The 20,095-nt window shown below is 36.1% G+C and overlaps 1 protein-coding gene across 3 annotated transcripts in view; it reads left to right on the top strand.

Annotated features, from left to right (window-relative positions):
- LOC108728240 (fibrillin-2) overlaps positions 1-20,095 on the top strand; it is a 36,398-nt gene that overhangs the window by 12,449 nt on the left and 3,854 nt on the right. For all 3 annotated transcript variants that reach the window (XM_018456707.1, XM_018456705.1, XM_018456704.1), the window contains 34 exons: positions 1,276-1,358; positions 3,262-3,369; positions 3,521-3,655; positions 3,836-3,938; positions 3,998-4,182; positions 4,423-4,671; positions 5,075-5,230; positions 5,572-5,856; positions 6,250-6,372; positions 6,578-6,826; positions 7,065-7,184; positions 7,446-7,661; positions 7,886-8,085; positions 8,427-8,607; positions 8,700-9,005; positions 9,223-9,564; positions 10,515-10,640; positions 10,744-11,077; positions 11,537-11,703; positions 11,900-12,228; positions 12,554-12,980; positions 13,062-13,415; positions 13,642-13,755; positions 13,950-14,108; positions 14,184-14,398; positions 14,785-15,142; positions 15,239-15,384; positions 15,521-15,629; positions 15,723-16,001; positions 17,312-17,737; positions 18,248-18,496; positions 18,602-18,805; positions 19,433-19,558; positions 19,630-19,869. In XM_018456707.1, the coding sequence (XP_018312209.1) occupies positions 1,276-1,358; positions 3,262-3,369; positions 3,521-3,655; positions 3,836-3,938; positions 3,998-4,182; positions 4,423-4,671; positions 5,075-5,230; positions 5,572-5,856; positions 6,250-6,372; positions 6,578-6,826; positions 7,065-7,184; positions 7,446-7,661; positions 7,886-8,085; positions 8,427-8,607; positions 8,700-9,005; positions 9,223-9,564; positions 10,515-10,640; positions 10,744-11,077; positions 11,537-11,703; positions 11,900-12,228; positions 12,554-12,980; positions 13,062-13,415; positions 13,642-13,755; positions 13,950-14,108; positions 14,184-14,398; positions 14,785-15,142; positions 15,239-15,384; positions 15,521-15,629; positions 15,723-16,001; positions 17,312-17,737; positions 18,248-18,496; positions 18,602-18,805; positions 19,433-19,558; positions 19,630-19,869 (7,403 nt within the window). The remainder of the gene's footprint in view (positions 1-1,275; positions 1,359-3,261; positions 3,370-3,520; positions 3,656-3,835; positions 3,939-3,997; positions 4,183-4,422; positions 4,672-5,074; positions 5,231-5,571; positions 5,857-6,249; positions 6,373-6,577; positions 6,827-7,064; positions 7,185-7,445; positions 7,662-7,885; positions 8,086-8,426; positions 8,608-8,699; positions 9,006-9,222; positions 9,565-10,514; positions 10,641-10,743; positions 11,078-11,536; positions 11,704-11,899; positions 12,229-12,553; positions 12,981-13,061; positions 13,416-13,641; positions 13,756-13,949; positions 14,109-14,183; positions 14,399-14,784; positions 15,143-15,238; positions 15,385-15,520; positions 15,630-15,722; positions 16,002-17,311; positions 17,738-18,247; positions 18,497-18,601; positions 18,806-19,432; positions 19,559-19,629; positions 19,870-20,095) is intronic.

Genomic DNA, 20,095 nt, shown 5'->3' with positions numbered 1-20,095 from the left:
GCGGCGCCAAGGAGCCTAAGTGGTGGCGTTTAAAGCCGGTCGCGGTTCATAGCAGCTGACGTTAATTACGAGGCGCCAGATGTGAATGGCCGCCTTGTTCCGAGGTGGCACTCCGCTCTCTTCCTATTCTTCCTTTTCTTTTTCTCTGTCCCTCTCTCTTTTTCTCTTCTCTTTTCTTGCGCGTGCCACGATGCCGCGGAAACGCTACGTTTCCGCTTGCGGAATCTTCAAGCTGGCGCCATAAAGAGCAACTTATGATTCATGACTAGTTCTTGCTTCCATAATTTCGGAAATTAATGAGGAAATTGCTTGCGATTCTAAAAAATTCATGTATTCAAGAATGTAAGAAAAAGATCCTATACAAAATGCATATCAGTCTTTTAATTCCACGATGATTATATGATTTATAAGGTTTAAGTAATTACAAATCTGTTTGATAATAGCGTATTTATAATATTATAAAGTATTAACCTTATTAACACATGATATCGTTTTGTCACTTCTGTGAAATTATATATCTAATTTCATTATTTTTATTTTTTTAAATAAAAGAAATTGGATGTCTAATTTTAGAGAAGTGGCAAAACAACATCACGTGTTAAATTAAGTAAATTCATGCGAATAAATTAATTTATTCAATTTACTCAATTTTATTAATTTTAGTTAATATATCAAATTTATTTAACATAATTTTTATAAATAAAATTTTATTTAATTTTTGTTCGAATAGAAGTCCATTTTTCATTGCAATAGTCTGGAAATAACTAATTGTCAGTTGCGCACGAACGTTTCAGTATTCCTTTCAGGTTTTCTGGCTGTATTTGCAAATGGCTCAAAATTAAGTCGAAATATGTAAGGCCGCGTATTCACATCTCACTTTCATCGATAAATTCATGCATTTATTGATAAACGTGAGGTATGAATATGAACTATAATATACCTATTCTTTGTTTTATTACATCCGCTGTATGTGATATTTGATATTTTATTACTGCACACTCTAATTTCCACGCTTGATTCTTACATATATTCTTTTTTATTTTACATTTTTAATTTGTTAAAGAATCCTTTTTATTATCTCATTTCAAGATTCATATTATTGTTTTCATTAAGAAAGACCGTACTTCTCAATCTCGAATCAGTCAATTAAATTAAACATTCATACGATTCTTTTAGTAATCGATTGAATTTCATATTTGTACGTAGAATTCTTTTACAAAATCATGCATATATACATATCTCAGAAATCGAAAAACATGTTAAAAATGTTTTTAGGCCGAACGTATGCAGATCGAGATACAAAAACTATTGCTGTCCAGGCTGGTCAAAAAAAGTGGAAACAGGCTTATGTGTTATTCGTAAGTAAAAACCCTGATCCAATTTTACTAAAACATTATTTCATTAAAATTCATAAGTATAATAATAAATTAATTATACATATATATAATTATAATTATACATATAATTATATAATTATAATTATAATCTTATATATATATAAATATATAATTATATTATAATAAAATTATATATATAATTAATTATTTAACTACAGTAATGAAGACGGTGACACAGTCAAAGAGTATGAAAAAAAATAAACTGTGAGATTAAAATTCAACAGAAAAATTAAAATTTTTATTTATGAGCTAAGTTCAAAATTCAAAATAATATGATCGTTTCATTCTTTCTCAAATTTCATGATAAATTAATTAATCATGTTATATTGTAATTAATGATTTTTAAAATTAAAAAAAGCAGAGTTTAAAATACATAATAACACGAAATAATGATAAAATATTACTGGCAATAATAAAGTAAGTGACGATCCAGGATATAATATTTTGTATCCTTACGATTCTATCGGACCTCCCGCGAGATATTCGCGGAATGGAAAGCGGTTATTAATATCGGGCGAGAGGAACCACCTATCATTATCGATACTGCTCGGGAATGATAACGATCGATGCAATTACGTAACGGACAAATGGACATTTATGCGACACGAACGGCCGCCTCGAATAAAACTGGTTTAATGACCTGTTATGTGCTTCCTGTTGATCACATTGTCTGGTAATGTGGCCGCACTTCGTTCGCGATCTGCATTCCGTCACAATTTCCGGGTGTCTGACAATATAATTATTAACAGTAATTAGTTCGTAATGCCTTAAAGATGTTGAACCATTAATATCGCGCCTTTTAATTAGAATTATAATTATTATAAATTTACATTGCTAGAATTTAATTTAGTGTAGCAATAAAATAAAAACAGTCTAGACTCTCTCTCTTCTGTTTATGTAAAAAATTGTAAACATCAAATCATCTAAATTTCCTGCCTTTAAAAATTTTCGCTACAGTTAAGTGAAATATTTCGATCGTAAAAAAAGAAAGTAACGTAAATTCAAGATTCGAGATATGTTACAAGTTCATACAAACATTCTAGCGTTCCAAGAGTCAGAATAAAGACAGAACTTGTGTCATCAAATGGAAGGTACCCTTCACTTGTTTATATGTATATGTGATTGTTTTGGAAGACATTTATTGATTTCCTTTGTCTCCTTTCCTATTATCTTTCCTATTTCCTTGTTTTCTTTTTGTCATAACGTCGCTTGACATCGTTGAGTTTAAATGTTACATCCAATTGTATCATGGCTTATTTTTTATTAAATATAACTTTGTTAATTGTGTGTTCCTATCGTCGTTTACTTTACATCATTGAGACAATATGAGGTATATATGTTTTATTTAATTTGCATTCTAATCTAATTTACTATAAATGTACATCGATAATTTAATCTATAACGCAATGTTAATGTATTATTTATTATTCAGATTGTAGAATTGCGAAAAGTGAGATGTGATCTCTTTTGATAGTTTTACATATGGACCGCATTTTATGAATACAACTAATTTTTCACTGGACAATATAATTTGACCGAATTTTCTGCTAATGTATGTAAGAGTGTTTGTTATTTTACATTGAAAATGACCCGATCGGTGTTGAAACGTTTGTATATATACGTTTATTAAAGATCTTACATTATAATTGGCTCGTTGCCCTTCTTTTATTTATTGATTTATTCTAATTGAGCCATATTAACATTTATTTATTTATTGATTTCTTTTTAAATTTTGAGATTAGATTTTAAACAATATTGAATGAAAATTGATTAATGAAATTAAACAAAAAATGAATGGAAAAACACGTATTATACTCGGTCGAAGCGGTTCGTCTTAAATTTTAAATATCATCTATTATTTTAGCGATTTGCGCAAGACGCTGCGGTCCTCTTGGGAGATGCATAAGACCGAATATCTGTTTATGTGAGGGTGGCGTTGTCGCTTCCGCCTGTGGCAATGGTCAAAGCAAAGGTGAGACATACATACCGGATGTTCTCCAGAGTTTTCAAATCAATCCTTTTGTAAAGTTGTTAGTCATTTTTTGAACGGTTTTGAAGACAATAGCGGATTTATTAAAAATAAAATTTGTTGATGATCTGATCAACAAATATGTCATCAACAGTCATCGCCGCCGAGACCGGAAATGGCGGCGATCGCGGCGAGGCAGGCAGATGTAAGGTTCATTGCATAAACGGAAACTGTGTCGACGGACGATGCCAGTGTCGCAGTGGGTACCAAGGAGAATTCTGCAATGAACGTAAGTGCAATTAATCGCGCAAACTGAAAAAAATCATAGATTCTTACGAGTCTTACGAAAACAAATTACAATTCTATCTTGAATTGGAGCATATCTTAGATATCGAAAAAGAGAAGAAAAAAGAAGAATTATTTTCAAAAATAATTAATAATAATTAATAGAAGATCACTTCTTAACTAGCAATTTGTCGCGAGCCCTGCTTAAATCAGGGAAGATGCATTGGTCCAGATCGTTGCGCTTGCATCTACGGTTACACCGGAAGACGTTGTGAAACCGATTACAGGTAAGAAAACGAATATATCGATGTATCACCTAGTTACTTTCATGTACTTTCGTGTCTAGGACCGGACCTTGTTTCACCAAAATAAAAAATGGTCAATGCTTGGCAAGCCTTCAAGGAGTGGTTTGCACACGACAGTTGTGCTGCGCCACGGTGGGCAAGGGTTGGGGTCACCCCTGTGAGAGATGTCCGGCCAGACTGGATTGTGAATTGGGTTACTTGAAAACCAACCAGGGTCAATGCGTCGGTATGTAAACGTCTCATTAACTTTTGATACACAGATTATCATTAAATGTCACTTAATCAATAAAACGTATATAACTTAAAAGTTTTATAGTTATTGGAATAAATCATAATTATATTTAATTATTAAATAATTCTTATAATTTTAATTATATATTAAATCATAAATTATAACGATTAACATAAATAAATATAAGCAAGTAAATAAAGACTAGTATAAAAAAATTTCTTACGATATTTTCAGATATCAACGAGTGCGAAGCAATTCCTGGACTTTGCGAGGGTGGAAAGTGCTTGAACACTCCTGGCTCGTTTACCTGCGAGTGCCCCACGGGACAAGCGAGAGATCCCGAGACCAATGAGTGCAAGGACAGGGATGAATGCCAAGAGGAAGGCATCTGTGCGGATGGCCGATGCATAAATACGAACGGCGGGTATTACTGCCATTGCAATCCGGGATTCATACAGAGCCAAGATCGTAAATTCTGCATCGGTAACTAATCATGAGAATAGATATCGCAATTAATTTTTAAACGATTAGGTAAGGTAGCTACAGCATCAGGTATAGTTTCTTTAAAACCTTGTTCTAGAAAAAAAAGTATTGCCCAGAAGTTTTAAAGTTCATTATTATATAATATATAAAATTAAAATTTGTTTGAGGTGTTCTGAGTATCTTATCTACCAGCTTACGTACCTTTAAACCTATCTACTTAAAAAATTAAATATCATAATAAAAATTTTGCCAAAATGTCAAACACTATCTTTAATATTTCCTTCTTAATTAAATGACTTTATTTTTTTACGGAATTTTTTATTTTGAGTTCTTCTATGTCTTCTTATTAATTTCTTAATTGGTTTCTGATTTTTTAAATTAATGGTTAATTATTGTTCATCAGATGGAAGACAGGGATTGTGTTACACGGCAGTAAACCGTAACGGACAATGCAGGAATCGGCTTGCTATGCGATTGAGTAAAAAGGATTGCTGCTGTGGCAAGAATATGGGTCGAGGATGGGGTGATGATTGCTTTATCTGTCCTAATCCTGGCAGTGGTACGTATACATTTTTAAAAAGGAAAATTACACAAAGCAGTACATCTTGATACTACATACATTTTTCATAATTTTTAACGGTATTTGCATAATTTAAATTTGCATAATTTAATTGTTTTAAACTAAAATCGATTATATTAATTCATGGAGTTTTGAAGACGATCTGTTTTGTCCAATCCAAATAACTCTAAGCAAGTACGCTGAAAAATTTCTTCGTTGAAGCGACACGCAAAGCAAAACCAAAACTAGACCCGCGTAACACATGAAAAATCGACTATATAAAAGCGAACGACTACGGTAACTGGCAATTCTACAGGATCCACGTTATTACTCAATTGTAGACGATTACAACAGGCTTTGCTCGCAACTGCAGTCAATCACCGAGGTGAATGAGTGCGTGTTACGACCGGACATCTGCGGCGATGGAAAATGCATCGATACCAAGGAAGGCTACGAATGCGAATGCTATCCGGGTTTCGTAAGGAAGCCTGGCGGTAGATGCGAGGATGTGGATGAGTGTCAGTTGGATTACTGTCAAGGCGGAATCTGTCGTAACTACCCTGGCAGCTTCGCCTGTGATTGCCCGCCTGGTTTTGTCGTTTCTGGCGAGGGCAGATACTGCACCGGTAAAATCATTACTCGAATCCCTTTTCAACTTTTTGAAGCAGTAAAACGGTATTATTGATAAAAGCAACAATATCTATATAATGATAGTAATGATAATAATTACTATAGCAGTTGTGTTGATAAGAAATATTTAATGGTAGTGTAAGATAATTAATAATAACGCATTGAAAAAATGGTTGCAATTATTATAATTTAACTATAATTTCTAGTTATTTTCAATGTCAATTATGTATTTTTTTAAATAGAATTACATAAATGTAATCCTTATTACTAACATTATTGCTATAATAACTGTATGGAGCTTCTAATCATAATTATTTTACCTTGTAATTATAGTCACAAACACTTTTCTCTCAATGTGTATTGATTAATACGAATAAATATCTTTCTAGATCATGACGAATGCCAAGATACAGGCATGTGCACCAACGGACATTGCATCAACATGAACGGATCTTTCAAATGTAAATGCAACGATGGTTACACGCTATCGCCGACAAAAAATACCTGCATAGGTGAGGAATCTAAAAGAATAATAAATATTTTGTTTATATTTTATATTATATGTACGTGAATAAAAAGTGCTTCGCAAAAATCGGATATTTTCAGTTAAACGAAGTATTTTGTACAGTCTCTAAAACAACGGTGATGAAGAAAAAGAAGATATTTCTGAAATGGAAATAGTTACGTAACAATTTGTCTGAATGAACTTTTTTTCAGATATCAACGAATGTGTTGAGAATCCAAGGATCTGTCTGAACGGCCATTGCGAAAATACGCCAGGGTCCTATCATTGCATCTGTCAATCAGGCTTTACTCCTTCAAGAGACAATACATTTTGCGTGGACATGGATGAATGCTCCACCAGTGGGATGTGTGAGAACGGCAAGTGCGTCAACATGGAGGGCTCCTTCAAGTGCGTGTGCGACTCTGGCTTCAGAATCGGTTCTGATTTAAGTCATTGCATCGGTATGACCTCATTGAACAACTAACAATTAAGACATTAACAATTAAGACGTGAAAATAAAACACTAGATTTTTATAATCTAGATTTTCAACGTTTCGATGATTTAATATTCGAAAAATTTAATCGAGCATTTTTAAATCCTGCGAGATTATTTGACTTTCTCCAAACATTTAAAGATAGAATTAAATACGGAAGAAAGAAGTAATTAATTTATAATCTTATTATTATTTGTCTTGTAAGATATCGACGAATGCGTGAATTTACCGTGTCAAAATGGACGTTGCATCAACACGCCTGGTAGTTTCCGATGTGAGTGTCATCCGGGATTTAATCTGGGTCCTGACGGAAGGTCCTGTTTAGGTTCGTATGAATTACATTCTGCTCTTTTAAAATGTTATACAAAATAAAAAAATAAATTATTAAAATGAATTATCGCACACCTCTTTAATTCGAATTTTTTTTTTAATAATTAAACGTTCGTTAAATTAAAATCCATTCTATTTATTATTTCTTCAAAAATCCTTTTTCTCTCTTGTACAACTAATTTAATTAGTTAATTTGACATTTGATTGATGATTAACGAAAAATTACATTTCTATTGGATGACTCTGCGCTGGTCAGATACGAGAAGAGATCTGTGCTATTCGCAGTACAGAGACGGCCAATGCTCCAATCCTACGTCCACTGCCGTAACAAAGTCCAGTTGTTGCTGCTGCACAGTGATTCTGGGCCAGCCGATGGGCTGGGGTAGTACCTGCCAACCTTGCCCGCTTCCAGACACCACAGAGTTCGAAGCCTTATGTCCGCACGGCGCTGGAATGACTTATAACGGCGACGGTAAAACACTAACAATCATTTCACTTCTCAGAAATTCAATATTCTCAAACCTGCCAAAACATCAGTATTTATATTTACACAACGCCAACATTGTAGCAACTTTCACAATTCTAAAACCTATATAGAGATACTCGTAAATTTTTTAAATATTAATATTATAAAATTTACAAAATTTGCCAAGTTTTCATTTTAATGAATAACTTTAATTATGATTACCACTGTAGACATCAACGAATGTGCTCAGAACCCAAACATTTGCGTCAATGGTGGATGTGAGAATCTTATGGGGACGTATCGGTGTATCTGCGACAATGGATACGAAGTTGATGCAACAGGCAAGATATGCAGCGATATTAATGAGTGTGAATTGGAGGATTCCTTATGCAGCGGCGGACAGTGTCGAAACACACCGGGTAGTTTCCAAGTAAGCAAATTATTCATTTTTTTATTAAGTGAAAGAAAGGAAGAGAGAAAGAAAAAACTTGCCATTTAAGTCTTTTTTAAAAAATAAGCAAATCGATTTCATGAAATAAAAAGTACAGGAAATTGAAGTTATAAACTAATTATAGTTTCTGATAGATACTAAAATCGAATGAAGTTGATCAATTTCTCTGTATGTGAAAAATTTATTCATTAATTGCTTAAGTTACACTTTATTGTATATCCATTTTTTGTGATATATTATATAATATATTATACGTTTCTAACTAACTTAATTTGGAATATAAATGTCGTGAACTATCGACAGCATCATTTTACTCACAGTGCATCTGTCCGACGGGTATGAGATACAACACGCAGAACCAAATGTGCGAGGACGTGGACGAATGCGAGGAATTAGGACCGGACGTATGTTTCAATGGTATTTGCATCAACACTCCGGGAGCCTATGAATGCGAATGTTCTCCAGGATACATTCTCGATAACACCGGCCACATTTGCATGGGTACGGAAAAATTCCAAATAACAATGGAACGATTCCTGTTGTATAAGTATAAATAAAATAAATATAAATATAGACAGAATTTTGAATTTCAGACAATCGAAAGGGCTCTTGCTGGACCAAGATGATAGATGGTCGCTGTGAGAATAACTTGCCAAAGGTAACTCTGCGCTCGGAGTGCTGCTGCTCAGTCGGGGTGGCCTGGGGCAGCCCCTGTGAAATTTGTGATCATTCACTTTGCGAGTGCTCAAAGGGCTATGCGAAAGTCGACGGCAAGGGCTGTACGGACATTAACGAATGCGAGCTGAACAGCGGAATTTGCAAAGGAGGTGGCACCTGCGTCAACACAGACGGCTCGTATCGTTGCGAGTGTCCTCCTGGCCTCACTTTAGACACGACGCGTAAGCCAATAGTGTCAAATTGCCATACACACATATCGCTTTTAGAAAAGAAGATCGTTACATATATTAGAAAAATACATAAAGAATTATAACATAAACTGATATATTTGTTATTATATTTTACTAAGTTGAATATTTTCATCTCAAACGTTCAATTATTTGTAGACCGTCCATTTTGAAATATTTTCCATATTTTTTCTCAACATCTCAAATATAGACACTACTTGCATCGACACTAGACAAGAAATATGCTTCTTGGATCATCGTCATGGTCAATGCACCAGTCCCATAGAGGGTCACTTCTCCAAGAGCCTCTGCTGCTGTTCCGTAGGCCGCGCTTGGGGTAGCGACAAATGTGAGCTGTGTCCTAAAATAGGTACACAGGCTCACACCGAATTGTGTCCACGTGGAGATGGCTTCACTGAACGACAGGATATCAATGAATGCGTCGAGTTCCCGGGCATGTGTTTGAACGGTAGATGCAAGAACACGATCGGCAGCTATAGTTGCAAGTGCAATCAGGGCTTCGCACTTGACGAGCATGGTATCAAGTGCAATGGTAGGTAATTTCTTCAGGAAATCTTGAAGTTCAGGATTTGAAAAATTGAATCCTAGACCGTGGTGGAAGGGATTGACAGGTACTCAGTTTGGGTAAACCACGCCTCTTTTGCGAGTCGAGGTACCCAAAGACGTAAAGAATGGACTGCGCAATCCGTATCTAAGTAATATTCAAATATAGTTGACAATAATGAGAGAGAGGGATCGTGAAGGACGACCAATTTCCCTCTCATTCTCTCTCCCATTACACCGTTAAATGATAGAGATGGCCGTCTTCCACGGTCCCTCTCTCTTACTTTTATCGACCATTTTGACACACGGATCGCGCAGTCCATTCTCTATGTCTTTGAAGGTATCGTTTATAGCTCCTACTCACTACAATAAGCGCGTTAAAATGAGTAGGAGCATGCACGCGAACAAATGTTGGTAGAGTCTGAGTAGTATATAATAAAAAAAGACCGAGAACCTAAATGATGTGCGTGCGACGAAGACAACAACTAAGATTGGCTAAACTGGGACTACGAACGGTCACCGAACAAGCGAGGGCAGAGAATTAGAGAGAGAGAGAGACGCTTGCACACTGAGTACACCATGTAATCTTTCCACCATGTGCTAGACGATAGTCTTTTTTTGGAATCTTGAGCTCTAGAAGTATAAAAAATTCATTTGTTATACTGATAGGTTTTGTACTAAATCTGCTCTTAACTTAAACTATTCTTAAAAAAACATTAACAATTATGTAAATAATACAAAGCAATAATAGTTTTTAAAAATATTTTAAATTACACATGTTTCTTTTCAAAATAATAAATTTTTTAACTAACTTGGAATTAACTTTTTCTGATATCAAAATAGTCCGTCATCGAAATTCGGCAAAACATTCTGTATGAACAGATAAAAATTAGTTAATCTCTTTTTCTCTCTCTCTCCCTCTCAACTTAAAATTTTCAGATATTGATGAGTGCGAGATCATGCGTGGAGTGTGCGGTAATGGCACCTGTAGGAACACTCCTGGTAATTTTCAGTGTGACTGCAATCCTGGCTACCGCAGCAGTGATATCATGAAGATTTGCATGGGTATAAAAAATTTGATTTTAAGTTAAATTAATTTAATTTAAAAACTTAACACAGAATCTTTGAATTTGAAGATAATTTCATGATGTACTGCCAAACGTTCCAGACATAGACGAGTGCGAAGAGACGCCAGGATTGTGTCGAGGTGGAACCTGCATCAATACCGAAGGAAGTTTCAACTGTCTGTGTCCTCCAGGACACGAGTTGGGACCTGACAAGCAGTCCTGCAAGGATATTGACGAGTGCTCGAGAACTAGCGGTATATGCTCGAATGGCGTTTGCGAGAATATGATGGGCACCTATCAGTGCATATGCGATGATGGCTACCAACAGACGGGCCTTAGATCTCATTGCGAAGACATCAACGAATGCGCGATTGGTAACGGCGGCTGTGAAGACGTTTGCCTGAATACGCCAGGCAGCTTTTCCTGTTCCTGCCGGTGAAAGATTGTTATTTTTTCAATGCACAAACATTTTAAAGTCCCTTAAAATTATCATTTATAAATACGAAGAAGATTCAAACATGAATAACACCTTTTTTATATAAAATATAAATCAATGTTGGTAGATTTGTTTGTTTAGAACATGAGAATCCCGTAACTATAGAAACAATTGCCATAAAGCCACAATTATGTAGGACATGAGCAAACACTCCCACTTGCCGCCCACAATCAGTATAAACATGTCTATCAACTATCATTTGTATTTACACAAAAAAGTCTAATTAATATTTAACTACTCTCATATTTAAACATCGATTATGAAGTACTTACCAATCTGTACATTACACCGTGTACATTACACAAATTTAGCTTCTCTAATATATGTATATCTATAATTCAGCTAATTAAAATTCTAAAGATAATTATTATAATAATAGTTTATTATTCGCGAGACAGTACCGGCTACGCTTTGAACCTGGACGGCCGAACCTGTGTGGACGTAGACGAGTGCAAGGAGAATCCTCGCATCTGCAACGGAGGTAAATGCCAGAATATACCTGGCAATTACATATGCAACTGCACGAACGGCTTGCTACCTGGAAGAGACGGTATATCCTGTATAGGTAAACTTTTTATTATATTATTCGATATTCTAAATTTTTTATAGTGAAATTTCACTCTGAAGAGTGAAAATTGAATTAATTTTGAAAAAGAGTGGCCCAGTTTTTAATCTTCAAGAGTGAGAGATTTCACTTTAAAAGTTTTAAGAGATATAATTGACATTATCTACTTTGTTATTTACGCGTCATTCTTTATCAGATGTCGACGAGTGCGCTACACAACCACGGATATGCGGATACGGCGAATGCTATAACACAATCGGCTCCTTCAACTGTCGCTGTGAAGAGGGATACTCGGTGAAGCCGGCGGAGGGACCAGAGTGTACCGACGACGATGAGTGTCGATTGAACGCTTATTCCTGCAGCGAGTTTGCCGAGTGTCAGAACACCCAGGGTTCATATGTGTGCACCTGCCATGAGGGCTTTACTGGGAATGGAATTGAGTGTTGGGACATCAACGAATGCTCCACTAATAATGGCGGCTGCGATTCTAATGCACATTGTATCAATACCGAAGGTTCCTTTAAGGTATCTGTCGAAATGATGATTCATGATGACTTCATCAAATAATTCTTGATTGCTCAATGCAGTCATAATTATTACAAACCAAAATCAGTATATGTTAGCAAGTGCAGACAGTAAATATCCATAACTATCAGGTTTTAGTACTGAAATATTCGATAGAGTTATTTTAATATCTCAGAGTTTTCTTGATCTGTCAAAAGACCTTATTTTTCAGTATTGAAAAAATAATAAAAAAAGAATATTTCGATGAAATTTCTTATGATTTTATCGATTGATCTGTTAACATCAATTATTAGTATCAACTCATTTCGCTAAAACTATTTTGTAGTGCGTGTGCGATGCTGGCTTTCGAGGCGACGGCTACAACTGCAAGGACATCGATGAGTGCGCAGAGGACAGCACGCTCTGTGAAAATGGTCACTGCTTGAATTACCCTGGTGCTTATCGCTGCGAATGCGAGATGGGCTTCATGCACCCGGACGAGCATAACGAGCAGGCTTGCGTGGACATCAACGAGTGCGAGATGTTCAGCAATCTCTGCGTCTTTGGTCGCTGTGAGAACATCTTTGGCATGTTCCGCTGTGAATGCAACGAGGGCTACAAGCTCGATGGTTCCGGTGGCAACTGCACCGATGTAGACGAGTGTGAGAGCCCGCAATCCTGCCAATATGGCACCTGCATCAATACGCAGGGCAAATACATCTGCAGATGCCCACCGCATCACGAATTGGTGGAAGCCGGGAATGCCTGCGTCGGTAGGTTTTCTGTTCATTCGAATATTATACTCTTCGAATGCCTATAATTCTCGTTATCTTGAGTTTGCGTTTGTCACACAGACAGACGTGAATCGTTTTGTTTCACCGGCTATGAGCATGGTACTGGACGGCCTCAATGCATCTTCGATGTGTCATCATCAGTGACGAAGGCAACGTGTTGCTGCAGCATCGGTACCGCCTGGGGCAATAATTGTGAAGAATGTCCGCAGATCGGTACGAAAGAATATGACCAACTATGCCCCAGTGGACCAGGGTACAGACCGAATCGCGTGACCGTTATTCTGGAAGACATTAATGAATGTGAAGAACATGAGAATATTTGCCAGAATGGGCATTGCACCAACACATTCGGTAGTTTCATGTGCTCCTGCAATGAAGGCTTTATCCTGGACGATTCGAAGACTAGTTGCATTGGTAACGGAAACACATAGTATCATTTGAAAAATCCTATACTTCAATTTATATAAACTGTAGTCCTGTTTTTAAAAAAGTTCAAATGTAACTATGGATTCTCTTAAATCTCAGTATCCTTTATAGGTACTTAAATCGTACGTTAAATCGTCAAGTTTTCAGAGTTTTGCAAATGTTTTTACGTTATAAAATAGCAGGATGTTTAAATGACCTTAAAAAATTATTGTAGACATAAACGAGTGCGCATTGCATCCACGAATATGCGGCGTAGGATATTGCATCAACGATCAAGGGAAATACCATTGCGAGTGTCCTGAAGGATATATGGCAATGCCCGGAGGAAGTGAGTATATATACTTAAATAAATTACTTAATTATATTTACTTCATCGAACCTCATTGTCATCATTAAGTTTAATTAGTTGGGATAATACATGGTATTACCAGAGATAAAAATTTAAATTTTAACATAATTTACATGGAGTTTGCACATAAAATGAAAAGAATCGTAAGATGTAACTGTTATGAATTCCTTTAGAGGAGTGCGTCGACATGAGAAAGGAGGCCTGCTACCTTACTTACGATTCTGGACAGTGCCTTAATCCTATGGTACAGCCACAAACAAAGATGTTGTGCTGCTGTTCCATGGGAGCTGCATGGGGCAGCCTCTGTGAGAAGTGTCCTGGTGAAAGAACCCGTAAGTTTTCGAGTGATCAAGCAATTTATATATGTATATTAAATGAGTTTAATAATAATCGTTCGCTGACTACAGGTGAACACGAGATTCTGTGCGGACTAGTGCCAGGTCAAATAATGAACCCAATTACGAATCATTCCGAGGAAATCGATGAGTGCGCCCTGATGCCAACAATGTGCACTCATGGCAATTGTATGAATACGCCTGGTAGTTTCGAATGTCAATGTAACCGCGGTTATATTTATGACCAGGACTCACACCAATGTATTGACGAAAACGAATGTCAACAGGTATTACTTTTGATGTTTTGACTAAAAGATCCATACTCGTTTTTTTTAATGAAGTACTGATGAACTCCATGAAATAAAATGTAGAGGAAAGCGACACAATTAATAATTATATCCATATATTTTAAGACTGAAATTTATCAAAGGTAGAGGTATTATAGGTTGATCACTTTAGTTTCTGAAAAACTCATAAAATAGCTGCCGTTTATAATGTATTCGGAAAAAAATATATAAAAGTTTATTCAATCATGTGCACATTAGTTTATATATTCAACTATTACTAAGTAATTCTACAAACTTGTATAGTTATTACTTTTATAGTTGCTGCTACTATGTTTTTCTCCAAATGTGGATACTAGACTCGTTAATGTTTGTGACACTGTTTTCAGGTACCGAATCCCTGCAGCGGGAATGCACAGTGTATTAACCAGCAGGGTTATTTCGAATGTGTGTGTCCAGCTGGCTACAAACTTGGACCCAGCCAACACGATTGTGTCGACATCGATGAATGTTACGAGCGATCGGGCATTTGCAGCAATGGCGTATGCAGCAATCTGCAAGGCGGCTTTCAGTGTATCTGTCATTCCGGGTTTTCGTTGACTCGTGACAGAGACAATTGTGTCGATATCGATGAATGTCAACGCAATCCAAACATATGCAACAACGGCACTTGCATCAACATCTTGGGTTCCTACAAGTGTCAGTGCTATCAAGGATTTAAACTCAGTCCCAACAACGACTGTGCAGGTTAGTAGCTATAAAGCAGAATGCTGCACTTTATAGTTCTACAATTAACAAAAATATTTTTTTACATATTTTAATCTTTTAATAAATTGGTTTTAGACATTAACGAATGTCGAATCATGCCGTTTTTATGCCGCAATGGCCGATGTCGGAATACTATTGGTGGATTTGTTTGCGAGTGTGCAGATGGTTACGTATTGGCGCAAGATGGCCAGCACTGTCGCGATATCGACGAATGTCATGAAGTATGTCGCGCGATCCTGATGGAAAATAGCCAATAGATTTAATACTTGTGTATTAATAATTCTAATTCAAATAGGCTATAGACTTATAAATAATCGATATGTTAATACCAAAAGATAATTAATTAATATCTTGTAGATACCGGGACTATGTCCATCTCCAGGGAAATGTCAGAATTTAATGGGATCTTATATATGTACTTGTCCGCTAGGATACGAACTAGATCATTCTAGAAGGAAATGCGTTGGTACGTAAAAATTTACAGTAAATAAATCATATTGATCATTGTCGTATTTTTATATGTTTTCTAAATATGTTTTCGCGATTTACATTTATATAGACATAGACGAGTGTGTGGAGACGAGAGGCATTTGCGAGAATGGACAATGTATCAATACAGAAGGTGCAGTAATTTGCGAGTGTCCAGTCGGATATCGACTAAGTGAGAGACCAAATTCGCTGAAATGTATCGATGTAAGAGAAGAACAATGCTACGATAATTATAGACGGGGCCAGTGCACCTTTCCACGGGAGGGTGGGATGACCAAGAAGCACTGTTGCTGCACAATGGGCAAAGCTTGGGGCCGTTACTGCGAGCAGTGTCCGCCCGAAAATAGTGGTAAAAGATATTTTTTTTAATTAAGAAATTGCAGTGGTTTTCAGTTCTCTTCGTGAAATCACCACTTCATAAATTATTAAAATTATTAAAATTATTAAGTACATTGTGAGTAATGAAGTACGAACTTTCGTTTAGTCAATTCAAAGACTTAAGGCTATAATGTATTAATAATTTCGTCACTTCAGCATCCCTTTAAAAATAATTATTGTAAATAATTTATTGCGAAGAATGTTACCTCAGTCGGGTTTCTGACTTGGATCTCCCGTACTCCGTGCAAACATCCTTTCAATTTTGATACTTCAGTGCCAATGTCTCGATAGTCAGAAATCTGGATTTAAATTCCGACTGAGATATTATTTTCCACAATAAATTATTTATAGTTTTCAAGATGCTCATCAAGTTCATTATAACTATCTGAAAGATAAGAAAATCATACACAAGTAATTATATTCATCCAATTCAATAGATTCTTACTCAATTTTAAGAGCGTATCTTCAAGGCATCATTTTATTAAAATGATGATAAAACGTGTGTGAAAAACTTCATAATGCTGCTGCTTTTATTCCATCCTGTGTGGTTTTTCACTTACGAAAAATAGAACCTTACTGCATCTAGCGGCACTGCAACGTATTGCTTGCTAAATTTAATAATTAGAGTAGAACCTCGATTATTCGACCTAATGAATCAGAATTATTGAAGCGTCGGATAATCGCGGTTTTCTTATTCATTTTTATTAAAACATGTGTTTATTTAAAAAAAGACATGTTTTATAAAAATATGTTTTATAAAAGACAGGGTGTCCCGCGAGACTTCTCCCATTACTCACAGGAAGATAGATAGGGTCGAGATGAACACAAAGTCCCATACCGATTAGCGATATTCGCAATAATAATCGAGATATTGATTTTTTGTAATTGTACTAATGAGAGCACGTCGAGAGAAACGCTTCGACCGCTTAAGATATAGCCCAGTTTATCGAATATTGGCTGTTGGTAGCGCGTTGAAGAGGCAAGAGGGAAAGTGCGCCGTTGCTCGGCACGGTGCGGCGAAACGTGTGAGCGGCAATACCGGGTTGTAATTAGAGTAATTAATTTATTAGAGTAATTAATTAAATAATTAAAGTAATTAATTAAAAGGATTTTAGTATGAATATGTTTGTTAGATAATATAATTTTCGATATGGAACATTCTAAGAGAATAAAAGACACAAAAGAAAGAGCTACGTTATTATTAATAATTTAAGTTCGTGTCAATTATGTGATCATGTAATTTGGGTGATAAAAGAATCATATACAATTATATTCATTTAGAGGAGTTCAAGAAGATGTGCCCAGAAGGACCAGGGCGGGATGATACCGGGATCGATCTGAATGAATGCCTGTTTATGACAAATGCCTGTCCCGGTGGCGAATGCATCAACACGGATGGCTCATTTCGATGTGAGTGCCCGACCGGATATATACTGGATGAAACTGGAAGACGATGTGTAGACAACAACGAGTGCCTGACCGTGCAGAATATCTGCGGCAATGGCACTTGCCGTAATATCGACGGCGGTTTCGAGTGCTCTTGTAATGACGGATACGCGCCCGGGGCTCATCAGGTGTGCGAAGATGTGAACGAGTGCTTGGAGCTGGGTAATCAGTGCGCCTTCCGATGTCACAATGCACCAGGCTCCTTCCGATGCATTTGCCCATATGGATATACTTTGGCACCCGACGGCCGTCATTGCGTAGGTAATTAGAAAACATTCTGGTCGTTTGATTTAATTTTTTACATTTCATAACAACTGATTCTAATTTTTAAATTAATTTGAATTCTTATTAATCCCCCATAATAAAAAGAAGTAACATTCACATCGTAATGAACTCACAATATAGACTATTATAGACATATAAATTGATGTCTCTGTGAGATTATCAAAAATGACATAGCGAACATTTGCATGTTACAGTGATTTTGCTGATATCACACTTGAAATGATAAAGTATACATTCGCATACCTTTGTGATATTACTGTGAGTTCTGCTATGAAGGATATTAATTGAACCAAAGTAGAAGCAAATAAAATGTATTTTGACAATACAATGCTTCATATTTATACGTGTTAAATTGCGTGTTACACTTTTTTGATGAAAAAAGAAAATATTTATATTTGCGCCTAGTTCCAACAAATCTAAATTAGATAATATATGGTTCACCCTTACATTGCGAAGAAAAAGATTAATATAAATTCTTATTTCTAGACGTCGACGAATGCGCAACGCCAGCGAACGACTGTAGATTCCAGTGCAAGAATCTGATCGGCACCTTCATGTGCATCTGTCCGCCTGGCTACCAGAAGATAGGAATGGCGGACGAGTGTAAGGATATCAACGAATGCGCCACTAACTCCGGCCTCTGTCAGCACGGTCGTTGTGTTAACTTGGAAGGGAGCTACCAATGCCTTTGCTACGACGGTTTCGAACAAAGCACGGACGGAAAGTCATGTATCGGTATGAAGCACAAAAAAGATACCATATTATCAATAATAAATAAAAATATTAAATATCGCGGTCAAAATGCTGAAGATAGAAATATGCTCGTGCTTCCATGATCAGACCGAAGGGTCGGCTATTGCTTCCTGCAAACAATCGGCGGCAGGTGCACCGCCAGAACCTCGGAATTGCGCACGGTTACAAAAGCTGATTGTTGCTGCACCATGGGAGCAGCCTGGGGGCCGCATTGCGAGATTTGTCCAACCAGAGACTCCGACAATTATAACGAGCTCTGTCTGGACAAAGGATTCTCCGTGGACGGACAAGGTACACAATAATATCATACTCTTTCTCCTTTCTTCTCACTAACCTCCTCTCTGGCTGAGATAGTGTGAGCACCAGGGAAATGAACGTTGAGTAGGAGTCTCAACATTTCCTCAGCGTTGTGCGTATATTCACCATTTACTCTTTGCAAATGACCTAATTGGTTGGAGTGGTTCCTTGGGATCGCCTTTTGTAGGCGAGCCACAACAGGAAGATCGCTAATACTGAAACTTTACTCTGGTATTGAATAATATAATTGCTACATTTTTTTTAAAACGTGATACAAATAAAATAGCGCTGCGAACTTTTATTCCAACTCAATATTATTCGTAAATGTTAATTTTACTGAAGAAATATGCCTCCATAATTTGTTTTTAAATAGTGTCAAAATACGACATTATTTAATTTTTACATAACGTTTGTTATTTTTTATTATTCATTTATCATATTCATCTTGTGTTACATTAATACAAAATTCAAATAAAAAATTTGAATTATATAAAATATGTTAAATTTAACACAAATTTTCTATCTAGTCTGTAGTCATTCAATACTTAATCAACAGTGATTAAAACAAGAGTCTAAAATAAAACTCTGTTTTCCGCTCTGAGAATTGATGTATATTTTCAGATATCGACGAATGTAAAACTATACCCGATCTCTGTGGGAATGGTCTTTGCATCAACACGCTCGGCTCCTACAGATGCATCTGCAATAAAGGGTATAAGGCTGATAAGTCTGGTATTCAATGTATTGGTAAGTTCCTCCAGTCGTTTAAGTTTAACAAATAATTACGCTTTATAATGATGAACATATTGAAATCGTAGACATTAACGAGTGCGAATTAACGCCAAAACCGTGCAAATATAATTGTCAAAATACCGAGGGCAGCTTTATCTGTTCATGCCCGTCGGGTTTCATTCTAAATCCCGATGGTATCAGCTGCAGGGATTTGGATGAATGCACAACCGGAAATCATCTGTGTCAGCAAAATTGTATAAATACACCGGGAAGCTACACTTGCGACTGTCAGGAAGGCTACATTCAACAAGGAGATGCGTGTTATGGTTAATGTTTTACTTTATTGTATTACTTATATAGAAATTAAAAACAAATTTGTAACTCTATCCTTTCTCTTTAAAATATTTTCGAAAACTTCTTTACAATTTTTTTTATTGGATTACTTAACTTTTCAAAAATGGAAAGATCGCAACCTTCTCGAATTTACGAACTGTGTAGTATACATATATATATATATATATATATAACTCTTAATGTGCATAATTAATACTT

Source organism: Mycetomoellerius zeteki, unplaced genomic scaffold (assembly GCF_001594055.1).
Source record: "Mycetomoellerius zeteki isolate Tzet28-1 unplaced genomic scaffold, Tzet1.0 scaffold592, whole genome shotgun sequence".
Lineage (NCBI taxonomy): Eukaryota > Metazoa > Arthropoda > Insecta > Hymenoptera > Formicidae > Mycetomoellerius > Mycetomoellerius zeteki.
The sequence above is the reverse complement of the archived record's forward strand: the minus strand, read 5'-3'. Positions and strand labels throughout refer to the sequence as shown.